This window comes from Halichoerus grypus, chromosome 6 (assembly GCF_964656455.1).
Source record: "Halichoerus grypus chromosome 6, mHalGry1.hap1.1, whole genome shotgun sequence".
Taxonomy (NCBI): domain Eukaryota; kingdom Metazoa; phylum Chordata; class Mammalia; order Carnivora; family Phocidae; genus Halichoerus; species Halichoerus grypus.
This window is the reverse complement of record NC_135717.1, coordinates 10,424,799-10,447,177: the sequence shown is the minus strand read 5'-3', so window position 1 is coordinate 10,447,177 and position 22,379 is coordinate 10,424,799. Positions and strand designations below refer to the sequence as shown.

The following is a 22,379-nucleotide window of genomic DNA, read 5'->3' as shown; positions in this document are numbered from 1 at the left end:
AGGAAAAAACCATCATTGGATTTCTTTAAATGACCAAGTTCCCTGGTGTGATTTAAGTAGAATGTCAGAAAGAGGATTAAAGATCTATGAAGCAGGGCCTATGTCCTCTTTCATCACTGACACTACTGGATACTAACCTATTTGGCCAAGAAAGAGAATATATTAAAAATAGAACCTATAAAAAAAGAACTCATGGTTTAGGGGTACAACCAAATGAATACATTTTATGATAAAGTGAAACCCAAAACTTGGGAGGCAGAAGAGAGAGAACAAAATCTATGACCCTGAAGAGTGAAGGCCCAAACAGGGCCAACAGCGTGAAGCAGGACAGGAGGGCAGGGGGCATCTACAGTGAGTGCCTGATTTCCCGGGGGGGGGGGGGGGGATGGCTCTGCTGCTCCAGGGGCCCCGGAAACTCCGTAACATGACACTGGAGGGGCTTATGCTCTCCCAGCAAATAAACTACAGAACTGAGTACTCAGTGTAGATGGGTTTTAGAGTTAGATTAGTAATACCAACTGGAAAAGAGACTGAAGCTCTAACGGTATTGGGGAAAGAGAATTCTCACTTGTGAAAAACTTTAATAAAGTTAATAGAACGTAAGACACGTATGTATAGTATTTGCTAAAAATGCAGTTTTAAATGTTACGAACATCAGGGAATTGGAAAACCACATACATTTGTTCGTGCAACAATATTTGAGAGCCCAACCTGTGCCAGATACTGGCTTAAATATTAACAGAAGCAAGCGACATCACATTAAAAGACCTACTTGTTTCAGCACAGCAATTACACAATAATAGTAAAGGAACTGCAGTAATATTATCAAATTCAGATCGTACTTCTTGAGCACATAAAGTACGGCTCTACGTTAGGGGTCAACAAACTTTTTCATAAAGAGCTAGTTAGTGCATATCTCAGTCTCTGCAGGTCACAATGGTCTCTTGCAGCTTCCCAACTCCGCCATAAGCAAAGAGGCCAGGAAATGTTCTAATAATACTTTATTTACAAACACAGGCAGGAACTCGCTAATCCCTGTTTAAGATGTTTGACACCAAAGGAGTTATTTAAACTGCTCGAAGACTCTCAAAATGGGCACTAATATCACCATTTTATGAACGAATAAACTGAGATTTAAAAGGCTAAGCAACGAACCCCATTTTACACGTAGAAAAGTGCCTGGTGCCTTGACCCTGAGGCTACACCACCAGCTCTGCCAGGTTACTGCGGGAGGGGGGGTAAAACACTACATTCTGTGAGCAAAGGCACATGCACACAGTCTCTCCCACCCCAGAAAAGAAGAAAGGAAAAGACTTCATGAAATTTACTCACGGTTATTAATCACAAGTCCTGGAAATGGTCTAAAGGGAGAAACAAATTATGTAACAGTTTATTTTTGTTCTACAAAATTTACATGTATATTCAGTTTAACTAATATTTAACTCAAGTCACTTACATGTTAGAATGAGCAATGTTACCCAACTACGTTTCAATCTTACACTTTTTAATCTTTGAATAGATAGACATATAACTACTACACACCATCATTAGATAAGGCCACACTAAAGATGGTGAAAACAACAGAAGCCAAGAAAAAAAGAATACAGTAATTTCAGTGACATAATCTAATGGAAGCAAGCTTTTATCCAGACCCCTGGGGAAGAGCATGGACCATGGACACGGGTTAAGTGGGACAAAAATGGGATTTTTAGGGAAAGGGTACTGGGAGAAGATAAGCGGATGACAAAAGCCTTGGGAGGTTACCACATGGGCTATTTCCAAGAGCCAGTCCTAAGTGATTGGTACTAGAAACAGTGGGAATTTAACAATGAACCGACTGGGAAGATTTAGTGATGGCAAAGTTTTGGGGAGCTGGAAAGGGTGAAGATGACATGGACTCTTGCTTAGGTAGATGGAAAAGAGGACGTCTGCGGAACACCTACTGGACGAACACGTATTAATGTGATCTCACGATGCTGTTAGAGTGTAGGTATAATCATCATTCCTGCTCTGTGGATAAGGAGCCCATTCTCAAAGGTGACAACTACACTTTTATGGTACAGACAAGGAGACAGAATGACCTGACTTGGGATCAGATCCCTGTCTGACTTGAGCCTGGGATGACGTTCCTAAGACACAGGCTGGCCAACTGTTTTCTGTAGTGGGTCAGCCAGTAAATATTTTCGGCTTTGCGGATCAACTGTCTCTGTCCCAACTGCCCCGTTTCACCCCTGTAAGCTGAAAGCTGCAGTAGACGCTATGTACTGCCAACTGTATGTAACTGTGTTTTAATAAGGCTTTATAAAAACAGGCAACAGGCTGGGTCTGGTCCATGGGCAAAGGTTCACTAAGCCCTTGCCTTAAAAACAGGAGAATTAAGAGTCAGCTCAGGGAGAAGAGAATCTCACAGTAGAAGAACTCAAGTATTTTATGTGTTATACGGAAAATTTGATTCTATTATTACCTAGGACTACATTCTGGAAGATGACTTAGCCTCATGATGGACAGAGTCATTCTTACGAACAAGCTGGGAAGGCTCACTTACCTAATGACAGTGAATTTAATGAACTCAGCAGAATCTAAGATCCTCCTCATGGAGCTGATTTCCAGGTAACTGGGGGCTTTGAATGACACTCCAGGGGGCATGCCGTCAACCACCACACAGCCAGGGTTAATTGTGATTTTCCTGTAGGGAACTTTCACAGGGAAACCCATACCAATAGCTTCACCTAGGACAAGACAAACAGCATAAAAGCACAGGTCAACCTATCATCTCCGAAGTGGTTAGAAAGCACACGAGCAACATTAAGGACAGTCCCCGCAGTTAATGATAGTCAACGTACACGTCAAACAACCTTACCTCTGAACCTCAGTTCTACTCGCTTTGATGGCGACCATCATCGAGAGTTTAACACAGCTAAGGTTTCCTTAGGAAAAAACTTTAGAGAAACCCGAACACCTGCATTTCTTTTTCTTTTTTTTTTTTAAGATTTTAATTTATTTGACAGAGACACAGCGAGAGAGGGAACACAAGCAGGGGGAGTGGGAGAGGGAGAAGCAGGCTTCCAGCGGAGCAGGGAGCCCGATGCGGGGCTCGATCCCAGGACCCTGGGATCATGACCTGAGCCGAAGGCAGACGCTTAACGACTGAGCCACCCAGGTGCCCTGAACACCTGCATTTCAACTTCATTTCATTTTATACAGAAGACAACAGCTATCCGAGCATAATCTACCATTCAGTTCTCACTGGAAGGAAATGTCCTAGCTTATTGCAACAGCACTATGCAAATGCGAAACTCACCAAATTTCCGACTGAAGAGGTCATTCACTTGCTCTCTGAGCTGTCTCGCTTTTTCAACTTTTGACAGCCTTTCGTTATCGTCATCTAGAAAAGGCAAGAGGACGGTCATAGCTAAATAATGCAATTTTAATTCCAGGTCAATTTTTAGGTGCTCTGAGTGAACTCGCTTCATGTCTTGGGAAGATTTAAGTATTTTACACTAATCAAGATTGAAATGACTTAACCAAGTGATTTGACTCTAACAACAAACTGAAAACGCGATGCCTCTGTGCCCGTTACAAGGAGCTCCGCCGGCTCTTTTGTACAGATTTCCTCAACAAGGCACTAGGTACTAGCTCACTCTGCGTCTGGTAACTGCCTAGAGCTTTCTGGGAAGGAACCGACGAGGTGATGTGTTTGGTGAGCGCTCTCTGCAGGGCGGACAGGGGCACAGCATGGCACAGAGCGAGTCCCGGGAACCCCAGTCAGTCGAGTGAAAATCCGAACACGGAAAACCCCACAAGCGAGAGAAAGGCAGAGAAATCGTACCTGGAATCGTCACCTGAATGATGTTAAGATCTTCAACACCTGATGCAGTAGTATTAACGTTGGGCGATGAATTTATTTTTCCTTAAAATGGAAACTTCAGATTAGAACACACACAAAATGTAATTAAACCAGCTCTACTGATGCGCTTAAAATTCAGACTACGTATTTAACCCAATTCTGTGTAAGGGTTGGTCCATCTGATGGTATACTTTGTCATTCTGGGGGAATTAAGCTTCCTGAAAGACTGCTCCCCACCCCCCCACCCCCGCCCCACACTCTTTTCTCTTTCTCACTGTGCTCAGTACAGCATCAGACATACAAAGATTCTCATTTATTAAATAAACTCAAAATTGTAAATCAGTCAAAACCACAATCTTTAATGAGCATTCTTGGTTTTAACTCAGTAGCTGTTCTTTCAACAATTCTTTTAAAATTACTGCTGCAACGTAAGTTTCCCACAGCACACGTTCTATAACAAGGACACTCACTCGGAGGGCTCTTCGAGGAGGAGGTGCTCTCCTTAATTGCGGTCTCAAACATTTCAGGCCTGAAAAACAGGAAGGGAGAAAAAAACATTGTGTGCTAATAATCCCATAGTAAAACGTTAAAATTAAACAAAGATTTAAAAGAACCATTTACTTTCTGTACATATACATTCAATTCTTAGTAATGGAAGAACAGAAAGAACATGTCCCTCGTCTAAAGAAACATATACAAAAACCCCAATCCTAATCATGATCACAACACCAACCCAGGTCCGTCTAGCTTCAATTAGTTTCTCTTTCCCATGGTTTCCACCATATATCCTGGAAGGATCCAGTGCTAGACTTGAGAATGGAAACAGGGAACACGCTGTACGCGGGCAGCATGGAAACAGAGGACAAGCTCGTGAAAACTTAAGTGCGAGTCTTTTCTCTAGGAAGACGCAGAAGCAGAGGCCTTAGCTACCTGCTGCCAGCCCCCTGCAGCCCCCTGCAGCCCCGGCCAGAGGTACAGAAGGTGGCCGATGTCGTCGGCAGCGTCAGCTTGAGCACCTGACAATACCGCTGTGACTCAGAAGCAAGCGTTAATAAATGACACCTAAAATTCACTTCCATTAAGTTCAAATAATTCTTGAACATTAACATATATTTTTAACTTCTGATTATTCCCATCCACTTCAATTGTGTTGGCCTAATTCATAGACCTCCAAAGCCAACAGAAATTTAAAATATTCTGGGGACGCCTGGTGGGCTCAGATGGAAGAGCATCCGACTCTTGATCTCGAGGTCATGAGTTCAAGTCCCACAGTGGGTGTAGAGATTACTAAAAAAAATAAATAAACTTAAAGAAAGAAAGAAAAAATATTCTGTAAGCTGGAGAAATCACAGGGCTTTACAAAACTGAACAACTGCTTAGACCCCAGCAGCAGCAACCACTTAACAGTAAGACAGTGTGGTACACTGAACAAAATCAAGCTGTCATCCCTCGGACAAGCTACAGCCCTCCTTCCCTCTGATAACCAGTTACGAAACACTTAACAGATCTACAAAAGTAGCTTAAAGAGCCTTCTTTTCTGCCTCCTAGAGCTAATGAGGTCTTGATACAAAGGTGAACCCAAGCACCAATCTGCCCGCGTCAGAGCACTGCCGCCACTCGGCGAGCCTCCTTTCAGCTTACTGCCCTTACTTTTTAATGATGAACTTAATCTTGGCCTTGTTTCTGAGTATCTTCTCCAGCCTTGGAATGCCAAAGGTGGACGGCCGCCGGAACGGCACGCCCTCGGGCAGGCCCTCCACATAGAAGTCTTCTGGGAAAGATTCAAATAATGCAAACGGTACTTTCACAGCTTGCTTCAGGCCAAGGGCTTCGCCTGTAAAACACACACAGACGTTTCTATTCTTTCTCATGTTCGTCACTTTTCAAAACTCAACCTTTGTAAAAAAAGAAAAAAAATCCTTTCTAAATTACATTTTGCAGCTACTAAAATTATATATATTTTTTTGAAAAATCGTATTACTTTCAATTTTAGAAAAACGTGTTCAATTCTGCAGTGCTCAGAAAAGTGGGAGAAATGATGGCATCCATGCTCGCAAAACACATGCACTTCCCATGACGGTAACATTTCAACGCTGCACATTTTATTCTGAACACATTCTTAGACTACGTGAAAAAGGCTACCACACATTTTAGCACTAATATTTCAAAATAAACTTACCGCATTTTTCATTGAAAAGATTCTCAACTTTCTGTTTTAGGTCCGTGATTTTGGCATTCCAGGCCTCTGCAAGTGAAACACAAGACAGTTAGTAGCAATACTTCGCAAAATACATCTATGCCCAGCAGTTTCTTATTTTATTGTGCATCTTTAAGAAGTACAAAAAAGGGCGCCTGGGTGGCTCAGTTGGTTAAGTGACTGCCTTCGGCTCAGGTCATGATCCTGGAGTCCCGGGATCGAGTCCCACATCAGGCTCCCTGCTCAGCGGGGAGTCTGCTTCTCCCTCTGACCCTCCTCCCTCTCATTCTCTCTCTCTCAAATAAATAAATAAAATCTTAAAAAAAAAAAAAAGAGAGAAGTACAAAAAAAATACACAGGTTTTTAGCACAGTCATGTCCTGGCAACTACTCTAATCCTACATTATTAAACGGTTTCACTGTATTACTAATACACTGGCAACAAATGACAGAGGCTAAAAATAAAAAACAAACGAAAACCAAGAAACCTCCCAAAAAATGACAGCACCTTCTATGTGCCAGGTATGGTTCTACCCTTTAACTTAGTACTTGCAATCCTCATCATAACCCCACGAGGCAGGAAGTAGTATTATCCCCACTTTACAAATCCAGAAACTGAGGCACCGAGGGGTTAAGTAGCCATTATAGTACCTTTAATAGCTCATATATACCAACTTACCAAATAAAAAACAATTCACCTAGAAAAATAAAGTGTATTGGTTCCTTTTATTTAAAATGATGAAATTAAGAAAAAAAGAATTCATATTTACCAAAGGAAAACTCTCTCCCTCGAGGCTTGAAGGGAACATTAGAACCATTAGTCTGGGTAGGGGTTCTAACCGCGGAGGTTTGAGGGTTGCTGTTATTAGGGCCTAAAGAAGAATTAAAAGGAAAAAATCATAATCAATACATGCACCTCATCATGTTTAAGCACTGCTTGTGATGCCCCTGGAAAACCACGTTAAGTTCAAACAGTACATAAGCACTACCAATGCAAATGGGCACCGAGGCCCCTGCTACAGCCTCCATCCATTTTTCTACTTCCGTCCCTACCTTCGGCCATTTTCGTCCCAACCAGAATTAGCTTTCTGGAAGATCTGACAAATTTTCAACTCACTTAATGCTTCAACGCACCCTTTTGGAGCCATCTAATTTTGGGGTAGCTACGTTTGCTTATGCGTTTTTCTTTCAACCCATGAACATAATCCAACTTCAGATACTATCCCCACTCTGAAGCCTTCCTTTGGATTCTCTAGCTGACTCTGGACACATCCTTCCTTTGAATTCTTAGTACAAATTAGAAACAGTGTTATAGGAAACTGGTTGTTCTTCCATTGAATGAAACGGACTATTAGTTTAAGTTATTCTTATAAAACCAGGACCTGACTCTTCTTTATGTAGGTCACCTAATGCTTAAATAGTGAGTTTATTTAAATCTGAAGCCAGCCAGCAATCTTTAAGAACAAAAGAGCCAAAATAATGGGAAAAAGAAAGAAATTAAGGTTCCTCAGATTTCTTTAGAAAATAACCAACATTCTAAAGATACATCTTCCAACGCCGAATTTCCCAATTTGCAGAGTATCTGTAGACTCTGGGCTTTCAGGGCGCCTGGGTGGCTCAGTCGGTTAAGCGTCTGATCTTGATTTCGGCTCAGGTCATGATCTCAGGGTCCTAGGACAGAGCCCTGCATCTAGCTCGTGCTCAGCACGGGGTCTGCTTGTCCTCCTCCCTCTGCACCTCCCCCCACTCAAGCGCGTGCGTGCTCTTTCTCTAAAACAAATACATAAAATCTTAAACAAATGAAATAAATGTCAAGAACCAACATTCTACTCTTTAATTATTTCAAAACTCCTGAATAAAACAACACCTTTCTTAAGATGGCATAGTGAGGAAAGCAAACTAGCAGCCTGGGCTAGCTGGCGGGTATAATCGGGAAGAGCAATCAGTCCAGCCCGTCACCAGAGCCCTGCACAGGGTTACTAAGCCAGCTCACACCTCTGCTTAGGCTCCGTACTCATGAGGCAAGCCTTCGATAACAGGGTGAGACGGGAAGGAACTTGGGAGCAGCAGACAGAATGGACTTGACTGAAATATCTAGTTCTTAGTCTACATTAATAAAGCAGCATTCAGGTTTACAGTTAAGTGAAATAGCACCACACACCCACTGGAAAAGCTAAATTTAAAACAATGACAAATGCCGAGGACGGGGAGGATGGGTGGCAACTGGAAGGCATCCACTGCTGGCAGGAGTGTAAAATGACAAAACCACTTCGGAAGACTGTTCGGCAGTCTCGCAGAACGTGAACAGCTCCACGACTGTGCTTCTAAATACCTCCTCAAGAGGAGAACATATGCTGCACTTTGTACACAAATGTTCGCAGGATCGTTTTTAGACAAGGCTGGAAACAAACCCAAATGTCCACTGACAAATGTATAAACAAAATGTGGTGAAGCCACACCATGGAGGAATACTCCACAATAAAAAGGGGATACTGAAATATGCCACGAGTGTTAAATCAAAAAGCATTATGCTGAGAAAAAGAAGCAAGCCATAAAGAGTAGAGCCAGTAGGATTCCATTTATATGAAATTCCAGAACAGGCAAAAGCATTCCGTGGTGACGAAAAAGCAGACCGGGTGAGGGGTGGAGAGCACTGGGTGGCTCGGTCATTGGGCATCTGCCTTCAGCTCAGGTCACGATCCTAGGGTCCTGGGATCCAGCCCCCCGTCAGGCTCCCTGCTTGGCAGGAAGTCTGCTTCTCCCTCTCCCACTCCCCCTGCTTGTGTTCCCGCTCTCGCTATCTCTGCCTGTCAAATAAATAAATAAAACTTAAAAAAAAAAAAAAAAAAAAAGCAGACTGGGGTTGCCCGTGGGCCCGGCTACTGTGGCCTGCGGGGAGCAGGGCAGGGTGATAGAGATGTTTCAAAAATTGACTAAAGTGGTGGCACCAACATTTTCCAAAACTCAAACCCTACAACCGCAATGGGTACATTTTACTGTGTATAAATTATATACATTTATTTTTTAAAGTAAAACAATTCCAAACAAGCATGACGTATAATTTAAAACAGAGTATTAGTACGGTGCAAGCAAAATACCTCCCCCCACCACTAAATTGCCAAAAAGTTCCTGGACATGGACACAGCTTTTACTACATACATCACCTTAAAATACTAATGACTACTTTATGATATTTTAACAAATATTACTTAAATTCAGAGTCCATTTATAGACTTGGTGAAGCAACAGAAAGTTATCGTGGGACAAGGACCTCTATGGCATGGGGAACGTAATATAAACCTATTCTCTGTTAATCTGAAGGTCAAAACCATTTTATCACCAAGCCATCACCGACCTTAGTCCTCTCCTTTTGAATTAGAAACCAAAAGTATAGTGTGCGAAGTGAGGGTCTAATACTTGGATAGTATTTCTTTCAATTTAGAAACAATGGGCTTTTTTTTTAAGATTTTAATTATTTGTCAGAGAGAGAGAGAGACACACACACACAAGCGGGTGAGCGGCAGGCAGAGGGAGAAGCAGGCTCCCCGCTGAGCAGGGAGCCTGATGTGGGGCTCGATCCCAGGACCCCGGGATCATGACCAGAGCCGAAGGCAGATGCTTAACCAAATGAACCACCCACGTGTCCCGAAACAATGGGTTTCTAAGCTGGTATGTATAATAAATGGGTTTATTACCCAACCTAAAGAGCATCCCATTCCTATCTTGTCTCCCTTGCTGATTCTACTGCAAAGCAAGAAAAGTATCAGCATTTACACGAGAGCATTCTAGATAATATTTATTTGTATTTAATAATCAAACCCTCAAAAAATAAATGGAGATTAAAAACTTATGTCCATACAAAAACTTTTTTATTTATTTTTTTTCAAAGATTTTTTATTTATTTATTTGACAGAGACACAGCGAGAGTGGGAACACAAGCAGGGGGAGTGGGAGAGGGAGAAGCAGGCTTCCCGCCGAGCACGGAGCCCAATCCCAGGACCCTGGGATCATGACCTGAGCCGAAGGCAGACGCTTAACGACTGAGCCACCCAGGCGCCCCAAATCTTTTTTTTTTTAAAGATTTTTTATTTATGGGGTGCCTGGGTGGCTCCCCCTTCGGCTCTGGTCATGATTCTGGGGTCCTGGGATCGAGCCCCACATCAGGCTCCCTGCTCAGCGGGGAGCCTGCTTCTCCCTCTGCCTGCCGCTCACCCGCTTATGTGTGTGTCTCTCTCTCTCTGACAAATAATTAAAATCTTATAAAAAAATGCCCATTGTTTCTAAATTGAAAGAAATAAAGATTTTATTTATTTATTTATTTTGACATAGAGAGAGGGAACACAAGCAGGGGGAGTGGGAGAGGGAGAGGGGGAAGCAGGCTTCCTGCCGAGCAGGGAGCCCGACGCGGGGCTCGATCCCAGGACCCTGGGATCATGGCCTGAGCTGAAGGCAGACGCTTACTGACTGAGCCCCCCAGGCGCCCCTATACAAAAACTTCTATGTGAATGCTCATAGTAACATTCTTTTTTTTTTTTTTTAAGATTTTATTTATTTATTTGACAGAGAAAGACAGCGAAAGAGGGAACACAAGGAGGGGGAGTGGGAGAGGGAGAAGCAGGCTTCCTGCCGAGCAGGGAGCCCGATGCGGGGCTCGATCCCAGAACCCTGGGATCATGACCTGAGCCGAAGGCAGACGCTTAACGACTGAGCCACCCAGGCGCCCCATAACATTATTCTTAATACCCCAAACCAGAAACATCCCCAATGTCCATCTGATAAATGGATAAACAAAATGTGGTACATGGATAAACAGTATGTGGTACATAAACCAATGTGGTATTAGGCACCAAGAAAAAGAAATGGACACCTATTAGGATGGATATTATCTAAAAAATAAGAAACAGAAGGGGTGCCTGGGTGGCTCAGGCGGTTAAGCGTCTTTGGCTCAGGTCATGATCTCGGGGTCCTGAGATCGAGCCCCAGCATGATCGGGGCATCTGCTTCTCCCTCTCTCTTTGCCCCTCCCGCTCCCCCTGCTCATGCTCGCTTGCTTGCTCTCTCAAATAAATTAAATCTTTAAAAAATAAGAAACAGAAAATAAAAAGTGGTGGCAAGTATGTGGAGAAACTCAAACACTTGGTGCGCTGCTGTCGAACACGGAGCTGTGGTGGAGAAAGGTGTAGCAGTTACTTAAATGAAGGGGATTCAGTGTTGACCGGGCAGTTTTGACAGGGGAAGAGGACAATGTTCAAGAGACGGATGGTGGTGATGGTCGTGACAGTTGCATAACAATGTGAATGCACTTAATGCACAGAACTGTACATTTAAAAAATGTAGACCATTAGAAGGGTCAATCTTTGTTATATATATTTAACCACAAATCTTAAAAAGTGGACAGAGGGGAAGGACTGCAGTACTGGGACAAGCTACAAGCCAGATGAACCTGGAAAACATTCCGCCAAGTGAAAGAAGCCAGTCACAAAGGATCACCCACTGTCCTTCCACTTACATGAAATGTAGAAAATAGGCTTATCCAGAGACAAAAAAGTATATGAGTGGTTCCCAGGGGCTGCAGGGAAGGGGAGATGGGGAGCAACTGCTATATGTATGGGGGCTTTTTCCTGGGTGATGAAAAGGTTCTGGAGTTCGACTGGTCTGACGGTTGCACAACCTTATGAATATACTGAATTGTGTATTTTAAGCAGTGAATTAAAAAAAATAAAATGGTGAAATTTATGTGAAGTATATCTCAATTTAAAAAACAGCATATGAGTTAAGTACCATTCTTATTACCGTTTTACAGATGTACTAACTGAAGAAGAGACTTTCAGTAATCTGCCTAAACGACGAATGATGGAGCCCAGACTTAAAAACCCAAACATGTTAGCACCAGAGCCTGTGCATTATTTTGTTTTAAATTCTCCCCGCCCAGCCAAGAGACCTGAGAATCAATCTGCTAGGGGATTCTAGAATGCTTCCTGCTTCTGCAGACAATGGGTCCAGGCAGGTCTGGTACTCCATCTCCCCTATGTCTTGCCTTCTATGTACATCTGAACCTGGAGCTCAATTGGTCTTCTTGTATCCATGAAAGAAAGGACAAGAGGAAACCCAGAGGCAGTCTCATAATTTTTGAGCTACTAAAGGGTAACTTACCTTCAGAATTTCTTTTATGTAGAAAAACAGGCATCTCCCTCTTTGTAAAACCAGTTGTTTACAACAGAATACAATTCTAATTTCTACCTGGTAACCTTACTTCTAAAGACCCAATCACATTAACATATTACATGAACCCTTCGTTTCTCTATTTTCCTAACATCTAGTTGATAACTAAGAGTTTACTTATACTTATTTTTTTAAGTAGGCTCCACACCCAACATGGGACTTGAACTCACGACCCTGAGATGAAGAGTAAGCCTATTTTCAGAGTTGTGGGATCAGGCTCCACATCGGATCTGCACTGGGTATGGTCTGCTTAAGATTCTCAGATTCTCTCTCCCTCCCTCACCAACGCCCAAAAGGCGGGGGGAGGAGGGTGTGTGGGGTGTGTGGGGTGTGGTGTGTGTGTATGTGTGTGTGTGGGGGTGACTCAGTTGGTCAAGCGTCCAAATCTTGATCTCAGCGTTCTGAGTTCAAGCCCTACACTGGGCATGGAGCCTGCTTGGGATTCTCTCTCTCCCTCTGTGCCCCCCACTCAAAAAAAAGGAGAAAAGGAGAGAAAAGAATCCCACATGTTCCTCTCTGCAACCTTACTTTATTGCAGGCAATAAAAGCATTTGATCTTCTTGCAAGATTACAATGTGCTCTAGGAACTATTACAATAGTAGACTATTGTGAAAATTTCAATCAGAACGATTCAGAAATTTAGCTTTATCACAGGTAGCTCTCTTCATGGGCAAGCCCGGTTTTGTAAAAATTCATTTGCATAAAAACAAACAGTAAACTGAAGAATTAATGGATATACTTAGTGAACTGGAGAATCATCAGAAACCTGCCCCAGAGTGGCCTTACCTTCCACAGTGACCTCAATTTCAGGAACTTTTGAATTACTCCCAGGGCTCCGTGGTCTTTTGGGCGACTGCAAGGCTATAAAGTAAGCACATGATCACTTTTGCATATTGGGGGGGGGACCAGAAGGGGATGCTTTATAAAAGCAGATTATTAAAATTCATATAGTTTGGATTTTTGCAAAGAAACCTGAAGAAGTAAACTGGTAATGTAATCCTCTACCTGAGTCTCCACAAAACTGTGGAAACACGAATGAAGGAGGATGACAAGCAGGAAATTTTCAATGAAATGTTTTTAAAGGGGAGGGGGGAGTGCATTACATAAAAAGCAAAGAAACAAACTGAAAGCCCCCAAGAGACGCTAGCGCATGATTCAGTGTGATTTAGGTAATGTCAATAAAGAATGTTTTACTGCACGGAAGTATAACAGAGTATGTATGATCTCTTACCTTTAGTGTTTATTTTACTAGCCATTCCAGGAGGCAGGTAGGAAATAACTAGTTCAGGTCTAGAGGGAAAACCAAGAAATATTAGAATAGCCAGCATACTACTGGTCTTCACAGCTAGTAAACATTATCACGACCAGTGACTTTTTTTTTTTTTTATAAAGGCCATCATTCTGTAATGTGACAGTGCATTCTGTCATTATGGACAAAAACAACCCTCACTTTTCCCTCCCACCATGATCTGCTACGTGATTTTGTGAAGAGTAAATGACTTTTTCCGTGAAATGAAAATTAACGGACACTAATTTCCACAAGTGTGGAAATCCTGCAGACGTATAAGTAAGACACACAAGCACGGAAACTCAGCTGCCCACGAGTGCCTCAGGAACACCGGAGCAGATACAAATCCGCGTCTTCATCCTCCATTCAAGTACTAAGGAAAGCTAAGAGTCGGCACAGTGTCTGTGACCAAGCCGAACACCACCCCGGCGAGGCAGGTGTCCCCCTTCTCCTTGTACGGAAGAAGAAAATCTACACGGCTTCAAGGATAAGCCAAGGCAGGGGCCCGGGCCAGGGCTGCAGCTCAGAGCTGCGCGTTCCAACCCAGACGACAAAGCCTTAGCCGTCGCCCACAGCTAGGAAAAACTTCAAATGGAAATAGAACTTTACTGTTCTGATTCCAAAAATGACCATATGGGCAAACTGAACTTACTTTTTAACAACAAACTTGATTTTATTACTCCCACGGACAATCCTTTCAAGTCGTGGGATTCCAAACCAGGTAGGGCTGCGGAAGGGAATTCCTTCTGGCAAGCCTTCTACATAAAGGAACTCGGGGTTTGATTCAAACACGGGGTATGGAACTTTTACTGCCTCTGTGAGTCCAAGAGCTTGAGCTGCAAGTTAAGAGAACATAACGTATGGAAGGTAAAATGTTATGGACATTCTTTTTTAAAAATTTTTCATTTTATCAAGGTATAGCTAACATAAAAACATTACATTAGTTTCAGGCATAATGATTTGGTATTTGTACAAACTGCAAAAGGATCACCACAGTAAGTCGCGCTAACATCCGGGCATTCTCAAATGTGTTATGCAAAGACGCCCTACCATCTAGCAATCTCCACTCAGTATTTTTTTTTAAGGGGAGTCTCCCACTCAATTATTGGAAGCATTTTGCATAGTATATTGTGCAAAACTGAAGAATGGGCCTAAAAAATAAGTATTTTGAAAAAAGGACATTTTAACACTTCAACAAATCAAAAGGATAGTTCCATTATTAGTCAAAATGATCTCTGTGCTCTGGGCAGAAATGAACTATGGGCCACGGCACACTGACAGAGACAAGTCTGCTGTTGACAGATACAAACTGCATATGGTGCACCTATGCGGAACTTATCAAGTTAGAGAGAGCAGAGGCAGAGATGGAAGATTCCCGATCCGGGACACAAAACATTAACACCTTTTAATAATGATGGATGGGAAGGCCCCGGGGGTACTGCTATCGCTCCCACTCCTTACTTCCTTCTCCATGACAGACACACCCAATCAACTGAAACACTCTTGCTGAATCAATCTCCTCAGAATCCTCCTCAAGACAGCGCTCCAGGAAACCGCTGTCAACAAATCTACGTTGAAACAAATGATGAAACCTATTTGCTGTACGTGCGGTGTTAGCCAGATTTGAAGTGCAGACAGTGGGATTGGGCCTTCCCCCAACTCCTCCCTTCCTCTCCCATTTGGACATACCAGAAAATCTAATCTGAGAGAAATAAAGTAACTTGCTCAGGTCAGGTAGCGAATTTAGTAGCAGAAATAAATGAAAACCCAGTTTCTGGGACTTTCCTTCCGTAGGTCCTGAACTGCTATAATTCATTCAGAATGCTGCCTTTCATTTAGGTTTCTAAACTAAGACATAATCACTGGGTTTTACTTACCGAATTTCAAATTAAAAATCTCTTCCACTTGCTTCCGTAGCTTGGTAATTCTGACATTCCAGTCTTCTTTGACTAGAAAGCAAAAATAAATGTAACTAACAACACTCCTTCTTGGTGCTGTCACAAAATTAGGTTGGATGTCGTTCTTCCTGGTTATGTTCTTTTTTAGAAGAGTCAGATCCATCTGACATACAACACTGTATTAGTTTCAGGTGTACAGTCCAGTGATGCTCTGAATTTGATTTTGTTTAGAAACAAAACCTCTGGGTCTTAAGGAAAAGAAGGATTCCCTGCACCTGTCAAACATGAGAACTTCAGGAAGACAGAATTCAAATTTCAGTTCACACTGTAAATAAAGAACTTGTTCCTAAGAATGCTCTAAATGAGTGGTTTTCGAGGGCTCTTCCTTGGAGGAGCACCACAGGATCCTGTCAGGGCAGGGAAAAACAGCTGTGCAAGGGCCCGGGCACCCCACGCCTTCACAGAACAGCTTTGATTGTATCTGCTTTCTGTACAGGCATTCCTTGTCTTATCAAACCGATGTGTGGCTAGAAATCCACAGAAAGCAAAATTTCAGTATTTGCAGAAACACACGGGAGAGATACATACTAAAGGGATTATGGAGATGTGACTTGACACTCCTCTCATCTATATTCTGGCTTATTTCCTTCCCCTTATTCACAAGACAACAACCATCCCCTTGTAAATAAAGGGAAAATAAGCCATTGCAGAAGGCACGTAGGATGTCACTTACTTAACAGACACTCAGGGCTTGTTTGGTGGAGCTGTGGATGGAGAGAAGCAATGGAGGGTGATGATGGGAGGGGCTGGACAAAGAGAGGAGACGAGAGAGTAAGCAAGAGAGAGAAAGAGAGAGCAAGAAAGAGGGTAGGGTAGAGCACAGGGATCACATTCAGGGTGGAAGTCATCTGTGTCTGTGGACAGAGGCAGTGGGAAATGCTGGGAAAGTTCTGGAAATAATGCTAAAGGTCAGTGGCCTGGGAAAATCTCGTAATACACTTTACTTTTACTGTAGAAGTACTTTAAAACTCTTACTTTAAAAGAAAACCTACCATCTCAAGGGTTTAATATGGTGTGGCTCAACCGTTCAGCCAGAGGAAGAAGTCTGGTACAAACCAAAAACCATTACTAAAAAACATCGCGACTCTTCTTCTCCAAGGTCAAGAGCTTCTGTTCACTGGTCCAGTTTCTGCCTCACCCTACACCTCCTCTGCTGGTAAAGATCTCTGCACTACTCCTCCTGGGAAGCAAGTAACCCTCCCTGTTCTGCCCCTTCAAAGCTCAATCATCTGGTTAACTCCAGGAATTTCTCACATGTGACACATGTGTATCTGTTACAAAATTGAGGGCAAAGTGCCCCCCCAGTGTGTTCAAGCATACATCTTTTATCAAATCTCATGTCACGCCAAGAATTAAGTAGACCTTTCTAATGGCGTAACTAACTCTTGTCACGCAGTCTGACTTGAATTGGCCCAGCAAAAAACGGATGCCTGGTTTACTGGCAGACCAGATGAACATTTTTGCTGGAATGAAGAATGACAACTTTAATTCTTGCCAAGGTCTCCTACGAATGGTGGAAGGCTAAGTATCGTTAATGATTCAGAGCACTGAGACTTTTCTTTTGAGGACAGGCTTTTCAAGTATCTATGCTAGAGGACAAGAGATCAAGTACAGCTGACAACGGGAGCCCTCAACGTGCTGGGTACAGCTTTACCATTCTCACGTTTGCAGTCACTATCAGAATTATTAACCAGCAATCACATTAATCACAACCTGGAATTTGCTGTCTCTCTTGAGAAATGAAGACTTGAACAGAGACTTTTATCATAGTCACACTCATCCATGTTAACCCAGTTCTACCTTCAGGAATATTTCTCTTTCCATTACTTCCCTCAGCAAAGTCTATGTCATCCCCAATCTTCCATTCGTCACCAATACTCTGTTTCTTTGCCTAACTCAAAAGCATGCTGAGGAGGTTGCTGTGGGGGTTCTGATGCTCACTGATCACACCATCTCCCCAGCAGGATTCCTGGCAGAGGAGAATTCGGTTTCCCTTGTATGGTGTTTCTCAACCATTTCGCATGCCACTACAAACGACTTTACAATCTCTCCAGCATCCTGGCTGACCTCCGTCGGCTGCCCGCAGGTACCCTCAGTGCTGAACGGTCAGTATTTAGTACAGACATCTTGTATACCATTTTGCCGCAGTATTTGTAAGAACAACGAACCGTGTGAATTCAGAAACGCCCCCTAGTCCTTGGCAACAGAAGTCTGTTACGCTGTAGAAGATATGCAAGCTGTGGTCACTTTTTCTGCCACTATGCACAGTAAACAAAAAGATGGCAAAGAAATAAAGGCAGACTTACAGCCCAGATGAAGAAAATAAAACCATTCATTCACACAACCGAGACTGAGACCTCCAGGTTCTCTTGGGCTCTGAGGTCAGTGCAGCTGTTGGAATTGCAGTGTTTGTCATTAAGAGAACAGGGGCCGTGTGAAGAAAGATTAAGGTCTGAATCTGCGTGGTCTGCCACATGAGCCACATGTGGCAACCAAACACTTGAAATGTGCTTCACTGACGGGAGACGGACTCGAAATGTACAATATGCAACAGTTTTACCTCATCATGTATTTATTTTGATTACAGGTTGAAACACAGATTTGGCTACCAGAATATTAAAAATGACACATTTCTACCCAACACCACTGTTCTAAATTCAAAGCCTGAGCTTTCCCAAAACTACCTGGGTGTGTACTGATACATGAAGGAGGGCCTGTATTGAGCGTCCACAAACGATTTTCGGGGGAAAGGGAGAAAAGATGAGTTCCATCACTTTAAAAGATTGTCAAATTCCTTAAAAACACTGATCTGAGCTTTTAAAAAGGAATTCACAACCATCTTACCTGGTGTATTCGTTCTTGGCTGAGTGACTTCAGTAGTACTGTGAGTCAGAAGCTCCGGTCTGTAAAAACACGGGTGAGGTGAGTAACAGAGCGTGCAGGAACGCCTGGGGCCTTCCCCACACAGCTGTGAACTGTCAGTGAGTGCCACTATGGTTCATTCCAACCTCATTTCCAGTGGGGGGGAAAAATCAGTTGGAGGACTCGATTATTTTGAAAATAGCAATTTTCACAGATTCCAGTTCGGAACTATATGTCCTCAAAGGCATTTGAAGCTCAACCGTGCAAAATAGTCGTTTCACCCGCAACAGTTCAACTGTTTCTAAAACCTCAGATGAGCTCCACCACAATACAGTCAGAAATATCTAGCTGCGTTGTCCTAAAAAGATCCCTCTCTCCCTTATACAATGAGACCCAGTGACCACACAAACACACAAGCCCCAGTGAATAAGCCAGAGCTACACATTCTACCCCTACCGCACCCTTCTATATTAAAGCCAGGCCTTCTGCACTTTCTCCCTGCCCCCAAATCACCACTATCCTTCAAACTCAAGCCAGAAGAATCCTTTTAAAATGCAAATCCAAATGATTATAATTTTTTTTGAAGTAAGCTCTACGCCCAACATGGGGCTTGAACTCGCAAACCCGAAATCAAGAGTGGCAAGCCATACCGACTGAGCCAGCCAGGCATCCCTCTAAACTCTTTTAAAAGGAACTGGCTTTAAAACCTTTTAATTACTCCACTGATAGTACAGGACCAAAGGCCTTCCTCCACATGCCCACATCTGCCTGGCTTCCCATACCCACGGGGTATCACTCCTCCCACACAGAATGGTGCAATTATGTGACCCCTTCCTCTACTTTTACTATTCCCTGTATTTGAAGCCCCTTTCCACTACTCTATGCACAGCTAACCCATCTACCTGCCACCCTCACCTTCTCCCTCAAAGCACCCAGTAACACCTTATTGCATTTATCTCTACAATAAGTCTCCCAAGACAGGGTTCCTATTGGACCCAGTTCTGTCTATCTGGTACCTGATACTAAATAAACATTCGCTCAATAAACGAACCTAACTGTAATACAACTTAATTTTAAATATGGAGATTAAGTCCAATGGAGAGGGGAACAAAAGACCCACTTGCATGAAATTAATCTCTATTAAGGAAAGCATTACATTTGTTTCTGGAGATTTTATAATCTTACCTTTTAATAACAAATTTAATTCGATTGCCCACTTGTATGATCTTCTCCAGCCTTGGGATGCCATACCATGAGGGACTTCTAAAAGGAATGTTTTCAGGTAGTCCTTCCACATAGAGGTCATTAGGATGTGCCTCAAATTTCTGGTAAGGTACAGCCTTGGCCTCCGTGCTCCCCAAGGCTTCAGCTTCACAAAGGAAAAGCAATTCAGGAGATTAACCTTCTGATGAAATCACAGTTTAGTACAATCCAAAGCAAGGTAGTGGTCAACTTTTTGAAAAGCAAACTAAACTCTGGAAACACACACATTAACTATGGAAACAGGCTCAGTACAGCAAAGGCAAGTATGAATGGCCCATGATCAAGAGGTAACTTCTGGTGGAGGGAAGTTTCTGGATTCGAAGACCATCTTAATAGCTTGAAGATCCTAGAAGAGATTTTTCAGTATCTTTGGGAAGAAATAAAAGGATAAGAGAACTGGGGTGCCTGGGTGGCTCAGCCGTTAAGCGTCTGCCTTCGGCTCAGGTCATGATCTCAGGGTCCTGGGATCGAGCCCCACATCGGGCTCCCTGCTCAGTGGGAAGCCTGCTTCTCCCTCTCCCACTCCCCCTGCTTGTGTTCCCTCTCTCGCTGTCTCTCTCTCTGTCAAATAAATAAATAAAATCTTAAAAAAAAAAAAAAAAAAAAAATTAAAAAAAAAAAAAGGATAAGAGAACTACCATAGCAAATAAAGAATGTAACTTAGATACTACTTTTTCAAATCCTCTGGAGACCGATTCTGCTGCGCTCTGAGTGTGATAATCCTACAGCTGGCTCCCACACACACAGTTACTGCAGGCTCTATTTTTTACTTATATTGCAACCATGAGATGAATGTTCTTTACCCCTCAGAACTACATGAGTGTGGCATATTAAAAGGAAATAACTTCTGCAAAGAATGCATGGAATGGGAAATAAAAATAGCAAGCAGAGACTGGTTTAGATTAAAAGAAGCATAACAACCAATGCTAATGCAAGAGTGTTGTTTAGACCAAGATTCAAAGCAAACCTTTAAAGGTACTTTTCAGATGAATGAGGAAACTCACAGACGGACTGGCCAAGAGTGGGTACAAAGGAATGGTTAATTGTATCAGGCGTGATGACTTGGTGCTCGTGTAAGAAAATGAAAGCACTATTCACAAAAGAGCAGTGAGCACAACATAAATGATGCCGTGGCCTGTGACGTGCTTTATAATATTCCTACCAAGGGAAAAAAGAGGAAAAGATGAACAGTGTGGAAAAATCTTAATGATCACTGATTCTGAAAAATGGGTACATGGGAATGCACTGCACTGCTTTTCTAGTTCTGAATAGGTGGAGAATTAGAATTTCAAAGTGTAAACATGAAATTTCTAATCTCTGCTCTGAAACCACACTCAAACAGAGGTCTAATAAGATTCAAGGCCTTCCATCTAACTTCTTCCTAATTTCATTAGCACCAAATCTGAAGGGCCCCAGTACAGGATCTCTCTCTCTCTCTTAAAAGGTTTTACTTATTTATTTGTCAGACAGACAGAGAGACAGAGAGAGGGAACACAAGCAGGGGGAGTGGCAGGCAGAGGGAGAAGCAAGCTTCCCGCGGAGCAGGGAGCCCAATGCGGGGCTCGATCCCAGGACCCTGGGATCATGACCTGAGCCGAAGGCAGACACGTAACTGACTGAGCCACCCAGGTGTCCCAGGATCTCTTTGCTATAAGAATGTGTATTTGAAAACCACACAGAGGGGGCGCCTGAGTGGCTCAGTCGTTAAGTGTCTGCCTTCGGCTCAGGTCGTGATCCCAGAGTCCTGGGATCAAGCCCCGAGTCGGGCTCCCTGCTCAGCAGGAAGCCTGCTTCTCCCTCTCCCACTCCCCCTGCTTGTGTTCCCTCTCTCGCTGTGTCTCTCTCTGTCAAATAAATAAATAAAATCTTAAAAAAAAAAGAAAGAAAACCACACACAGTGTAATAAAGATCATTACTGTTAAAAGAAACACTCCCTCAAGAAATGTGGTAGAGCCTTTCACACCACACCTGGGAGATACGATATGATACGTAATACAATAATTATTACTCAGGGAAATATAGCAAAAAAGAATAGTCATAATTCTAATGAAATTCCTATAAAATAAAAAAGAATCAACTGCTGGAGTAGAGAGAGGAAGAGCAGAAGTTATGGGAAAGGGGGAAGGCCAACTGCATTAGCTGGTCACCAGTGAGGCTTCGTCTAGAGAAAACAACAATCCGCCTGGCTCCCTATTCCCCTCATGTCCCCAGACATAACACCTCTTGTGTACTATGTACCTTTCCCCCCGTGTCTGGGGGAGTCCCACTGTGCCTTCGGCTCTGCCGCGTTCTCAGCACCTGGCACCCAGGTGTCCACGGATGCCCAAGGCCTAAAACGGACTATTCTGCTGAAGCAGTGGAACCTTCTACACTTACAATGTTTGACACTTACAGAAAACGTAAGCTTTCCCCTTTCCCTTTCAGGAACCTTAGAGAAAACAGCAACCCTCTCTACATTACCTACAGTCCTAGACTCACCTAAGGCCATGAGCAAAAACAAAGAACCAGACTTTTATTGTTTATAATGTAGCAACACGTAAGCTCTTACCTATTTTCTTAGCTCTGACACAAAGCCAGAATATTTCCCATTGGCTCCTTTTTGTGTGAGTGAGTACATGGGCTTGTCAACAGCCTCCTCTTTCCACAAGGCCGAAGTCAGCTTGTTTGGCAAGCATCAGTGGTGCTAACAGGTTTGGCCGACTGTTTTCCCAAGCTCAACTTCCAGAACCACACGTGAGGGCAA

At 43.0% G+C, this 22,379-nt stretch overlaps 1 protein-coding gene across 6 annotated transcripts in view; it reads right to left on the bottom strand.

Annotated features, from left to right (window-relative positions):
• GTF2I (general transcription factor IIi) overlaps positions 1-22,379 on the bottom strand; it is a 106,898-nt gene that overhangs the window by 3,824 nt on the left and 80,695 nt on the right. For all 6 annotated transcript variants that reach the window (XM_036112608.2, XM_036112614.2, XM_036112611.2 and 3 more), the window contains 14 exons: positions 19,559-19,742; positions 18,356-18,414; positions 15,431-15,502; positions 14,206-14,389; positions 13,497-13,555; positions 13,052-13,126; positions 6,814-6,915; positions 6,027-6,092; positions 5,498-5,681; positions 4,318-4,376; positions 3,830-3,910; positions 3,302-3,385; positions 2,546-2,729; positions 1,333-1,361 (listed from right to left, as the gene is read on the bottom strand). In XM_036112608.2, the coding sequence (XP_035968501.1) occupies positions 1,333-1,361; positions 2,546-2,729; positions 3,302-3,385; positions 3,830-3,910; positions 4,318-4,376; positions 5,498-5,681; positions 6,027-6,092; positions 6,814-6,915; positions 13,052-13,126; positions 13,497-13,555; positions 14,206-14,389; positions 15,431-15,502; positions 18,356-18,414; positions 19,559-19,742 (1,422 nt within the window). The remainder of the gene's footprint in view (positions 1-1,332; positions 1,362-2,545; positions 2,730-3,301; positions 3,386-3,829; positions 3,911-4,317; positions 4,377-5,497; positions 5,682-6,026; positions 6,093-6,813; positions 6,916-13,051; positions 13,127-13,496; positions 13,556-14,205; positions 14,390-15,430; positions 15,503-18,355; positions 18,415-19,558; positions 19,743-22,379) is intronic.